The sequence below is a fragment of the Myiozetetes cayanensis genome, unplaced genomic scaffold, assembly GCF_022539395.1.
Source record: "Myiozetetes cayanensis isolate MyiCay16 unplaced genomic scaffold, myiCay2020 scf34, whole genome shotgun sequence".
Taxonomy (NCBI): Eukaryota; Metazoa; Chordata; class Aves; order Passeriformes; family Tyrannidae; genus Myiozetetes; species Myiozetetes cayanensis.
In genome coordinates this window covers 2,304,903-2,316,326 of record NW_026087566.1, presented here as the reverse complement: position 1 = coordinate 2,316,326, position 11,424 = coordinate 2,304,903, and the positions used below count along the sequence as shown (strand labels likewise).

General features: G+C 43.2%; 1 protein-coding gene across 1 annotated transcript; it reads right to left on the bottom strand.

Annotated features, from left to right (window-relative positions):
* Positions 1–8,640: 8,640 nt before the first annotated feature.
* Positions 8,641–11,350, bottom strand: MEOX1 (mesenchyme homeobox 1). The gene is made up of 3 exons (XM_050327747.1): positions 10,892–11,350; positions 9,989–10,161; positions 8,641–9,227 (listed from the first exon to the last, which is right to left on the bottom strand). The coding sequence occupies exons 1-3, from the start codon at positions 11,343–11,345 to the stop codon at positions 9,105–9,107; spliced, it is 750 nt and encodes a 249-aa protein (XP_050183704.1). The 5' UTR covers positions 11,346–11,350; the 3' UTR covers positions 8,641–9,104.
* Positions 11,351–11,424: the final 74 nt, after the last annotated feature.

Below are 11,424 nucleotides of genomic sequence, written 5' to 3'. Positions count from 1 at the left end.
AATTATGGCAGAATAAGTTTAGCAAAACGCTATAATGTAAAAAAACAATTAAAAAGAGTTATATAAGGTTGGGTGGCTTCTTTATTGTGATAGAGTGTGCTGTTAATTGATGGTCATGTTGCTATAATGTACCAGGGCAGTTGTAAGAGCAAATAGAGAAATCTCTGCACAGGATGTATGGAGATGAAGTGCAGAGAAAGGGCCACGTCTTCGAGGGAAAAGGGGATTAATTTTCCTTGTGTCCTGTGAAGGGACATGAAGAGAATGACAGGGAATTTCTCTGTATTTTATCTTCCAATGCTTGATGCTGCAAGATCACCTTTGGTGCTCCTCTTGACGGTGATGCAGGAAGCAAAAAGTGCTTCAGAATTGGATTCTGGAAACAGGAGAAGCAGAGAGGTTGCTCCACTGGCACTGGCAGTGCCAGCCATGCAGTTTGGTACCAACCCTGCCACTGACACCCTGTTCCTTTCTGAGAGTACTCACAAATCTGCAAACCCTCCTGGGCTGTTGGTCAGATGTTTTCTGAAGGAAGATGGGAGAAAATGCTATCCTTTCTTTTAAGCACATTGCACTCTGCTTAGCACAAGGAGGAGCATGTATTTTCTGGCCAGGAAAGCGACTGTGTTTAGAGGGAAGGAAATTATTCTAGAAGTTGTAAGTCACAAATCACTTCCATATAAAGAATACTCTAGTAATTAGCAAGCACTCAATCAAGGCAGGAGAGAGAAACCCGACTTCACTTGCAGATGTACAGGGTACAGGGTACCAAAGCAAGACCCACAGCTGCTCACAGGCACGAGCAACTTGTGACATTATGGTTGAAGTAACCACCAATAAAATCCGATCAATGAAACCCCTTTTAAGTTGGTTGGATCGGTGACCCAGAAAATAGCTCCCCTGCAGAAGAGGAAATGATAGTCTATAAAGTGAGAACTCGATGGGAAAAAATCTATTAAAGCGAGGGAGCTTTAAGGAGACCTTCGGTGTTAACTGAAACCTTTTGGAAAGAAGCCACAAAACTCGGAGCAGACTTTTAACCCTCCCGCTGCCGCCGTGCCAGAAAGGGCGTCCCCGGCGAGACCCAGCAGGGGGCGAAGCGGGCAGGGAGGATGGTCCGGACGGGAATGCGGTGGGAATGCGGTGGGAATGTGGAGGGAGCACCGGGAATGCGGCGGGAGAGTTCCGGCTCAGCTGAGAAGTTCTCAGAGTTATTCCTTGCAATAATTGTCAGTGTTGGAGCGTTTTAGGACTTGTTCCCAAGAAAAAGGAAAAAAAAAAACCCAACCAATAATTTCCCAGCCGGCTCTGACAATATTTTAAAGCACCTACCAATTACTTGTGTTTGTCAGAGTTTTCAGTGTAAATTCATGGTGATGTATTGGCCAGACACGTCTTAGGGAACTCTGCTGCCTGTTCAGAGCACTTGTTTTTATCAGAGGCTGCAATGGTTCCTTCTGAAAGCTGCTGAGGTGCTGGAGCAGAGGGCCTGGCAAAGCTGTGTGTGTACCATTGGGAACACAGCAGAGCACTGGGTTGCTTTGAGCTTTCACTCCACTGATTCACATCCTTTTTAATCCCTTTCATGTCCCACCTCGGGTGTATCAGTTAAGATGCTGCTTGGTCTGTTGGTGGGGATGGAAAGGAATTGTTGGGACCTTTGTTCAACCCTTTTTTTTTTTGCATTCCTCCTACCATCTGCACTCACCCCAGCTCATCTCCCCCTCCTTTGTGCTCTGTTAGTGAAGGTGTCTCCTGCAGCAAACCCCGGGCCCAGCAGAACCTCGCAAGCAAAGACAACCCCCTGTGGCTCCTCTTGTTTACTCCAGCAAAGAATGAAGTGATTAAAGAGGCCAGAACATACCTTTTCTCCCCAGGATACACAGGAGGGGCACAGCTGAATAAATATCCTGTGTTATTGCAGTCTGCTTGGCTGGGAGTTGAACTGCAGGTAGCCAAGAGCTCTGCCAAATGCAGTGATCACCACCGACAACCTCACAGATGAGAGCGAGTCAGAAAGATTTATAAGGAAAAAAGGTACATTCCTAGTGTGTCCTGTGCTGGAACTGGAGCTCTCTGGGCTTCCACTGAGGACAGGGGATGACTCAGTCCAATATTCTTCTGCTCTTTCTTCATGTGCCTTCAGAAGAAGTCTCTGAGATGGAGCAGAGATGATTCTGTGTAGGCTGCTTTTTGCATTGTCAGTCATCCCTGCACTTATACAGCATAACCCCACACCCTTTCTGGTCTTTTAGGAAAGCACTACACACACCAGGCTGATTTCCAATGATTGCAGACTCAATAGATCACATATTTCCAGACATTTACAGAATGCATTAAGGTTAAAACTGACAGTGATGTCTGGAAGAATCTTGAGCAGCAGATGGAGTAGTTTGAACAGCATCCCTGTGGTTTTACAGCTCGTGATCATTGTTGGTCTTGCACGTACCAGTTTTTCTGTGACACAACATGGGATAGCCCTTTGTAGTTGGTTTCAGTGTATTTCCTGAAATAAGACATTTTCAGGATTAATTGTAAGACTCTGACTCCTCTACAAGCTTGTTGAAGTACCTCTTGGTATTGGAGGGCAAAAGGGCAGGCCCAGAGTTTGTGGTCAGCTGCTGGTTTCACTGGGCACATGAATGGCTGCATCTTGTGCAGTCAAAAACAGGGCATGAAGTTAGCAAGAGTGGAGAAGCAGAGTCCTAATTAGGGAAGAAAAAAAAAACAATTATTTTTTTTTTTTCCTAAGCCAGTATTGAATGATTTTATTTTCATGTCCTATTTAGCTGCTGAAGTGTGATAAAGTGCCTTGGACTTGATAACAGAGTAACTCTTCTGTAATCCTTCTCTAAAGCCCACAGAGAAAAGAAAGATGTTGATTTAAGAGATCCTGCAAAAGGCATGGGGGAACCTGCTGAAGGCTCCTGCTGTTCAGGGTCATGGGCTGCCCTGCACATCCCACTGACCTGGGACCAAACTCAGGGCTCTTGGCTGATGGAAAAACATTTGCCACTATTATTCAGTGAGCTGTCTGAGTGAACACAGAGACACTGGAACTGGGACAAATCCCAGCTTCCTCTGAAATTTTCAAACTTTTTTTCCCCTTCCTTTCAGATTCCAGACAGATGAGATTTTCTTGGCATAGGCCCATCCCATCTCTCCTCTGAATGCCGATAAATCAGGACTTGAAGGTTAACTGACTGACTGTGGGAAGAGAAGGTACCTGGCTTTGTGATCAGATACAGCCTCATCTGCCCACTGCTCTGCCTTTTCCCTTGGGTCTTGCCTCTGCTACTTCTCATTTTCTGAAAAATCCCGATTTTAATCTGATTCCAGAGGTCGCTGGGTCCAATTGATACCGTTGTTCATATGATAGTGTAAAGAGTAAGTACATTCCTCAGGTCATAAATCATCTCAACCCGGCCCCAATTAACTGCAGACCCTGGATTTAATTTCTGTCAGTACTTACCAGCCATAACAAATTAGGTCATTGTGTGTCAGTGAGACGTTGGAGCAGACACTGGGAACGTCACAGGGGACTCTGATCCAGTTATGGTGCAGGAAGAGCAAAGGAGATGGAATGGATATTTTCCTATTGCTTTCGAAATAGGAGCCGTGTCAGCACAGGTAGAGGATTTTTATAAGGGTACAGGGAAGCTGTGTCTCTGTGGGTTTTATTTAAATTTTGCTCACACAGAGAGTGAGGTAGACTTGGACACCTGGGGCTGCCTACCTTGCAGAAAATGATTTAGCTGGCCCTGTCCAAGCCCCTGTGCAAAAATCCAGCACTCAGTCAAACTCATCATGAGCTCAGATGTACATTAAAGGCACCTGAACTGTCTTTCCTTGTTGAAGATTCCTTCCTTTTTATGTGACACGTTGCAAAAGATTGCATGGGGCTGTAAAAAAGACTGTGCCTCTGGCATTTTGTTTGCAAATGCACTGCTGTGGAGGTGATGGTCAATAGATCTCTCAGGTCTGAGAGATTCTTCTGAACTAGTACAGTGCCATTAAGAAGGCTTCAGTGTCCTGTGGAATAAGAACTTTTTGAGCTCAGTGAGATGCCAGAAATCAGCAAGGTGTGGAAAGAGTGTTGAATCCACCATTCCAGAGGCTGAGATTTATACCTTGGGTTTGAACAGGAAAATCTGAATGACTCTTTCCTATAGTTTGCTGCTTTTGCTGTGTTGTTTTACCAATAACGTTTATCTTGGTCATTTAATGTTATCATAGAAGTGCAATAACAAGGCAATAATGGTGAATAATCAGAAATTCCATCCCTAAGGAAGGCCAATGAGGTCAGTTGTCCAGGATTACCAGCATGAGAAATTAATTAATTCTTTTGTTTCCAATAAAAAACTGCCTGCCTTTAACCCTGCTGTAGACCACTGACTACTTCTCAATTGAGTAATGTAGTTTTTATTTGTGAAACCTCATACCATTAAATGCAATGAGCTCATCCTTTTTCTTGGCATCACCTCGTCTTGATCCTGGCAGAGACACAATGAAATCACAGCAGAGGGAAGGCTGTAAAAAAGGGAGATCATTTTTCTCCTAAAAATAATACGAGTCAAGCTGGCCCTAGCAACTGGGAAGTGAAAACTCAAGCCCAGTTTCGTACTGGAAGTTGTGCACAGATTACAAATCCAACATTGTTACCCTTGATTGTTCTCCAAACAGTGAGTTATGTTCTTCTACATATCCATGTATGTAAAAGGCAGCAAAGCAACTGCAACTAGAGTTGATTCCTTCTCACTATGAGGCTCTGATCTTAACTAATATCTCAGAGTGCTACGAAATGCAAAGGGTGAATGGGTGGTTTTGCAGTAAGTTTCTTTCTCTTAAGGCCCTCTTGGACTTTTTAAACAGCTCTGCTAGGATTGGGAGGCTTGCTCTTTCAGAAATCTTGCAAAGGGCCAAGAAGAATTTAGTTATTGCAGTAGAATGGCTTTTTTCCACGCTTATTTATTTAATGTTTGAACAGTTGGAAATGTCTTCTCAGTGTGTGAATTAAAGGCTTCCTGCCTAGGGTGTGCAAAGGGCTCTGAGCATTCACAGGACATAAAACAGATTCATAATGGAACCCAACAGTATAAACATGTCTTCAGTGCAGACAGGAACCCTCATATCTTGTAATGTGAAACATTGCCCAGTTGTGTCTGTGCTCTCTTCTGCAAATAAACAAGTGAGAGATGTGCCTAAAATGCACAGAAAACTTCTCATCTCATTATTTCATTCTCTTTTTAATACACTTATTTTTTTTTTTTTATGGGGATACTTTAAAGAAGTTTAATATAACTTTGCTGTAACTCAGGCCAGCTGAATTTAGGCCACTTGAAGACACCAAGTAGCCTGATCCAAGTCCCTGCTGCTAATCCTTTTAAATAAGAGATCCTGTGTTATACTTTGTGCCATTTTCTAGGTATAATCACAGAGTATTGGATGGATGCACACTTGAATGAAGATTAGGTTCTCGAGCTCTGCTTTTCCCCAGAATCTCCTTTTCAATTAACTCCAGACAGAAAAAAATGTGGACAACTATTAGGGAGAATGATACTTCTTTTCCCTGGAAAATAATTCCTGGCCAGATTTGTTAGATAACCCTGATACTGAGACCAGAGGTCTGTCCTTCTCAGCTGAGAAAAGTGGATGGAGCAATTAAATTAGATCTGATAGAGTTTTCTTTTTCTGTGTTGTGCACAGATTCTCAACAGTTCCATCACTTTCTTTGATCATCTCTCCTGAGAGAAATGTGGACAGAAGAGGATTGAAAAGGGTCAAAATATAGAAATGTAGAATTAAAAGTAGATGAAGGTAGAAAACTGTAAGGATGTTCTGGTGTCTTTCCAATGATTGACTTGGCTGTGGCACTGCTGGGCTAACACTCACCTGGTGATGAATTCCCAAGCATAGGAAACACTCCACATGTGGCATTCTGGGGGACAGATTAGCACGGGGTATGAATGTGGGGCTGAATTAGAAATCAAAGGCTGTAAGAAAGTGTCAATTCACATCTGTTTCCTGCTCCAGAGCCAGGGGTACAGAGCATGATTGAGGGAGGTTTGAAAAAAATGTTTTCTTCTTTAAAAAGGAAAGAGAGAAGCATGACTCAACCCTCCATGGTATGAAGTCACCATCCTCTCTGTTATTCACTCCCATTATCTTTTTGCAATCTGTTCCCAAAGGAGCTTCCAGACAACCAGCTGCTTATCCCTGCTTAAGAGCTATTTAAAAAAAATAAAAATAAAATAAAATAATAATTATGGTCCAGAGGAAGGGAATAGGGGTGTAGAAGAGTTTGGTACTGTATGAAAATCCTTCCTTCACGTAGAAAGTAAAACAATGTGGCTTTGTGTGTGGGGAGGGAGGGGACAGGCTCTGCAGCACCTGCCTGAATCTGGCACTGCAGCGGGAACTGCCCGGTCATAACTCACAAATACGGCCTGAAAGGTGATAGCCTGAGGCTGAGATTATTTTACAGCCACACCGGGGCAAGTTCCAGTCAGACAAAAGCCCTTCTGCTGGAATCACTGGCAGAAAGTGGATTTCCTGTCTATCTGCCTAGAGGACCTGCGTGGATACAGTACTCAGAGCCCAGTAACTAATGCAGACTTATTTCTATCACTTTCCTCAAGGGTAAGGAATTACACAAAATATGAGATAGTAGCTGAGGAAACTTAATATTGAGCACTGCTGGAGGTGGGGGAAGAAAATGGGGTAATTGAAAAACGGTGTGTCTGCCCTGTGAGATGCCCTGATTTGTTGGGTGTGCTTGTCTCCAGGCAGAGGAAATCCTCTAGGAAGCAGGATTTATAAGCTTTGCTCGTGTAGGATGTGTCCCAGTAAAAAGTCTCTGGCCGTGAAGTGTTTGTTGAAAGGGCTCTCTTGTTTTCCAGACAGTGTGAATTGGAGGGTTTGGTTCCTTAGTCACACACTTGTCTTGTGAAATTTTTTACTCTGAAGGTACCTCTGCTACACTGGCATCTGGCTAAATAGGTAAAAATCCTGGGGAAAACCTGCCAGAGCTCTCCCATGGGATGGGGTGATTGTGTGCTCAGATTATTTATGGAGACCCAGGCATGGGGAGCACTGCCAAGCATCCCGAGGTAGCTTCCCTCCTGACGTGTATTCCTGAAAAAAAAATCATTGCAGGTCGGAGATTTTCGCTCCCAGACGGCTTCAGGTTTTGCCTGGAAGATTCTTGGCACCAGAGGTTCAGAGGTCAAAATGCTTTGATGTGTCAGGAGTGAAATGTTCCTTCTCAAAACACTGAAGTCTTAGAGTAAGCAGATGGTTTCATGAAGAAACTGCCTAAGCACAGAAAGATCTCACAGGTGACTCTCACAGAGCTTATTTCTCAAAATCCAGGGCAAGAATAGTTTCAAGCTGTAATTATGGGTGCAGACTGAGATCCCATTAACTGGTTTTTAAGTGAATTATGACTCGATATGCTACCATTGACGGCTTCCTTGAAAGGGAAGATTTATTAGCCTCTTTTCTGGGTGAGGAGCTGATTTTGGTTTATGTTGGTAGCCAAGAGCCCAGAAGTTTTCATCCCAAAAATGAGCTACTTCTGCAGGTTGCAAACTTTCTAAGCAGAGTGGGGAAGAGGTGATGTACAAATTGAGCTTACAGGGAACTGAGCTACATAGAACTCCTGCCAGTGGTGATTTGTGTTCCAGGAGATGAGAGTAGGATGTCTGAGCACCAAAGTACTTCACAAAACTCAGCTTGTTTTAGTGTTTGCCAAGAGCTGAACTACTGATTTTAGTCAGAAACCTAATCTGAAAGCACCAAGGTTTAAGAAGCAGAGCCCTAGATATTTTCTATTCTTAAAGCTGCAGTAAAACACAGCTTCTTCTCATCTATTTTCTTTTTAAAATAATTAATTTTTTAATGGGTTTTGCACAAACATAAACTCTGTTCATTTTTCATCTCTCTCGGTCAGAGTTTGGTAATGTTAAGAAGGAATGTAAGGGATGTTTCTTCTTAGTAGATACAGTAATCAGCTCTTTGAAAAGAACACAACACCTCTGTTAAGAAAAAAAAAAGATTATATTTATCTGTTTTGAGGGGTTTTTTACAAGTGGAATTACCACTGACAGCTTTATAAACATATCATTCAGATATACAAATTTGCACCCAGCAGATCTACAGTTTACAGGCAACCACAATAAATATGCATCAGAGCAAGGTGAGAAGAGGGCAGCATGTCATAGCTGCTATAATGGGTACCTTCCAAATATTTAAACCACTGTTTCAGCATTCTCAATAGTCATATTGTGGTAATCTAGTGTAAAATTCTGTTTAAAATATGGCATTAGTAGATTAAACAGAAAGACAGAAGAAATGGAAACAGGCACTACGCTTTTCTAAATCTTCATAACTAGATATACTCTAAGTTTTGGTTGAAAGGGAGGACAATTTCAAGTGGTGGTGCTGTTTATTGGAAAGCTTGAAAGCAGTGATAGCTATTGTGTTGAATCTCTGCTGTGCCTGCTCTGGTATTTGGTGATGACTGCTTTGAAAAAAATATTTGAAACTGAGATCTAGGAATTTAATTTCAATCTATTTTTAGTCTCAAATTATATTTTGTAACCTTATTGCCTAGCTATACAATTCATTTTGCAAGAAAAAATCAGTGACTATCAAAGTATTTATTTTTCTCTCAAAGCAAGGCACGAGTAAAATGTGTATTGCCAAGTCCAAATGCACCCTGAGCAGATGTGACCAGGGAAAGGCTGGATGAGAATACATCTGTGTTGTCACTCTCTGGCTGACAAGCTGTATTTCCTGACTGCCTGAGCAGCTAGACAACATTACTGCTGTTTCATATTCAATGTTATCATTGTTTTCTGTAGACACATCTGTGGTAGTAAGACAGTTCCAGAGACAAAAATCAAAATCGTGCCCTCCTTTGGCTTTTTCCCCCTGTGCTCTTTAATTGCCTCTGTAACACAAAGCATCAGACACCTTTTAAAGACTGTGGGCTGCAGGATTTGCAAGCAGCATGAGCTCACTGAGTAGCTGACCCGAAGCAGCGTTGCATCCACATTCTGCTCCATTACTTTCTCCAGACTCCTCTCCCACTGCTACAAGGATTAATCAGAGCTGGGTGAGGCAGCAGAGTCCACATCCTCTGTGTCATGTTCATGTGGGGACACTGGTTGCCCACCTTTAACACGTTTCCACTTCATTCTTCTGTTTTGAAACCATACTTTGACCTGGGTGATGAAAAGGAAATAATTACTGGTCGGCTCAGCCAGAGCTGTGTAAGCAGAGCTGTGCATATCTGTGTGTTTATTGGAATTCTAGAAGAAAAGGTGAACAGAACTTTACAAATTTAAGTAATTTTTCATTCTAAGATGGACAAAAACAATTCTTTCTAAACTGCTCCAGACAGACTTTCCTCTGAAGCCCTCAAAGGTAGCACATGTGCTTTGCCTGGAACCTTCATGCCAAAGAAGCATCTCAACACAAGGGGCACAGCGCCTCTCATGTGTTTTTAACATCTAGGCCATCCAATCTAATGCTTCAGAAATTTTAATTTGCTTCACATAATTGAGCAATTCCTTTATTGTTCACTAGGCTTTGAAAAGGGAACCTGGACTGAGATGAGAACGAGAGAACAGAAATTCGTCTCTCCACAAAACTCTGCCTTTTTTTGTCTCTCCTTATCACCTCAAAATACCACCTAGGAAGATTGCATGTGTCAAACATATAATTCTAATAATTTGCTGTTAATTGCAGTCTAAGGTGCTGTCTATGTTCCATAGGGAAGCCTTGATATATCAATATGTACCAGCTTGCAAGAGACCTGTTATTACCAAATCTATCTTTAATTTAGAGAAACATGATTAAATATATTAACTGCTTACAGAAATTTACACCCCTCAAGTAAAGTCTGGTTTTTAGTGTTAGGGAGAAGGGGGTTTTTTTGTGGGGGAAGGAGGAGGAGCTGGGGAGGAAAGGGTTTGGAAAGTACTTGTCTTTCGGTGAGATCCAGGTTCACGGCTATCTCGTATCTCCTGAGCCTTGTCAAGTAGTTATGGTGGGCAAATTCAGCTTCCAGCTCCTGCAGCTGCTCCTTCGTGAAAGCTGTCCTCTCCTTCCGTGATTTGCTGCTGGGTTCTGTCTTGTTGCTCGAGTTCTGGTTTTCTAAGAGGCAAAGCACACTTTTGTTGTGTAATTTACAGTTCTCTTTGTGTGTGTGAAGGTGAGGTCTGAGCTCTAAACAACTCACTGAAGTGCTCAGTGGAAGTTTTAAGAGGCACTGTAGAAAGAAGGTGTTTCTCTAGCTAGGATGACACCCTGAAAACGTTACATTTTCTGCATTGCTGGACAATGAACTGATGGGCAATTTTTTAGCACCTCCTACTTTGAGGTAAAAATATTTGTTATTTAATGAGGCCAAATCGAAATTATATCCAAAGCAAGACTTTGCCTCTTGTACTTCTTACCATAAACAAAGATGTCAAAATCCTAGTATGATATTTCCAGCTAGCACAGGCAACTCAAGACGAGGGATCTTTGCTCTTTGCCATTCTCTCATGCACAGACAAATGGCAGGGTATGAATCTGTAACTCCACATCCTCGGACTTTCAGCTCACTGTGTTCATGCCACGTGATTCCTGTTTAGTTACAGCAAATGTGCATTGTACTGGTGAGTAAAATGCTTAGTTCAGTAAACAAGATCTGCAGGACTGAAATACAAAGGCCAGAGTAAGACTAAGCCATTTGGTTTCAGTGTTGTTATAGTGTAAGTTTGCCCAGCCAAGTGTCACAAAATGTTTTGCTAATCAGCCTCCTTTCTTAATTCTCAGTCTCACAAGTGCTCTCATTCCACTGCCTGTACTCTCCCCACAACCCTGATTTCATATCACCTACCTGAGCTCTCCTTTTTCCTTTTGGGTGGCTTTTTCTCAGTGTCATTTGTGGTATTTACTGGTGCCTCTTCATCTTCATCCACACCCACTGTCCCACTCGCTGGGTCTGGGCTGCTGCCCTTTAACTCCTCAGATGCCAAGGCCTGTTGTGGGCTGAGTTGTCTTCTGGTCTCAGTTGCTGCCAGGTGCCAGTCAGAGGGTTGGAAAGGGTGGTGCTGCTCCACAAACGCTCGCTCCTCGCGTGGGAAGCTGTGGGGAGCTGTCACCAGGCAGGAGGCTGAGAAGTCAGGGTAAGAAGTATCGAAGTCTGGTCTGTGATGGAAGGAGAAGGGCGCTGCTGGGCAGTGGTTGAGCCCTGGGGCTGTGCTGGCATCCGTGGGGGTGCCCCTCAGGCACCCCCAGAGGGTGGGGGCAGGCTGGGGGCTGCGCATGCAGCTGCTGCCGGTGGGATCCATCAGCTCCCAGTCCCGTCCACACCTCAGCGATTGTCACCGGTGACAGCTCGGGCTTCAGAATCACAAGAGAAGCAGAGGG

Bases quoted from the DNA above. Each gene is read 5' to 3' on its own strand.
- MEOX1 (XM_050327747.1), bottom strand. From the start codon at position 11,345: ATGGATCCCACCGGCAGCAGCTGCATGCGCAGCCCCCAGCCTGCCCCC. The intron at 10,162-10,891 runs GTAGGTGATATG...TTTGCCTCTTAG, and splicing joins AAGGAAAAAGGAGAGCTCAG to AAAACCAGAACTCGAGCAAC. The intron at 9,228-9,988 runs GTACTTTCCAAA...TTCATCACCCAG, and splicing joins TGGATCTCACCGAAAGACAA to GTCAAAGTATGGTTTCAAAA.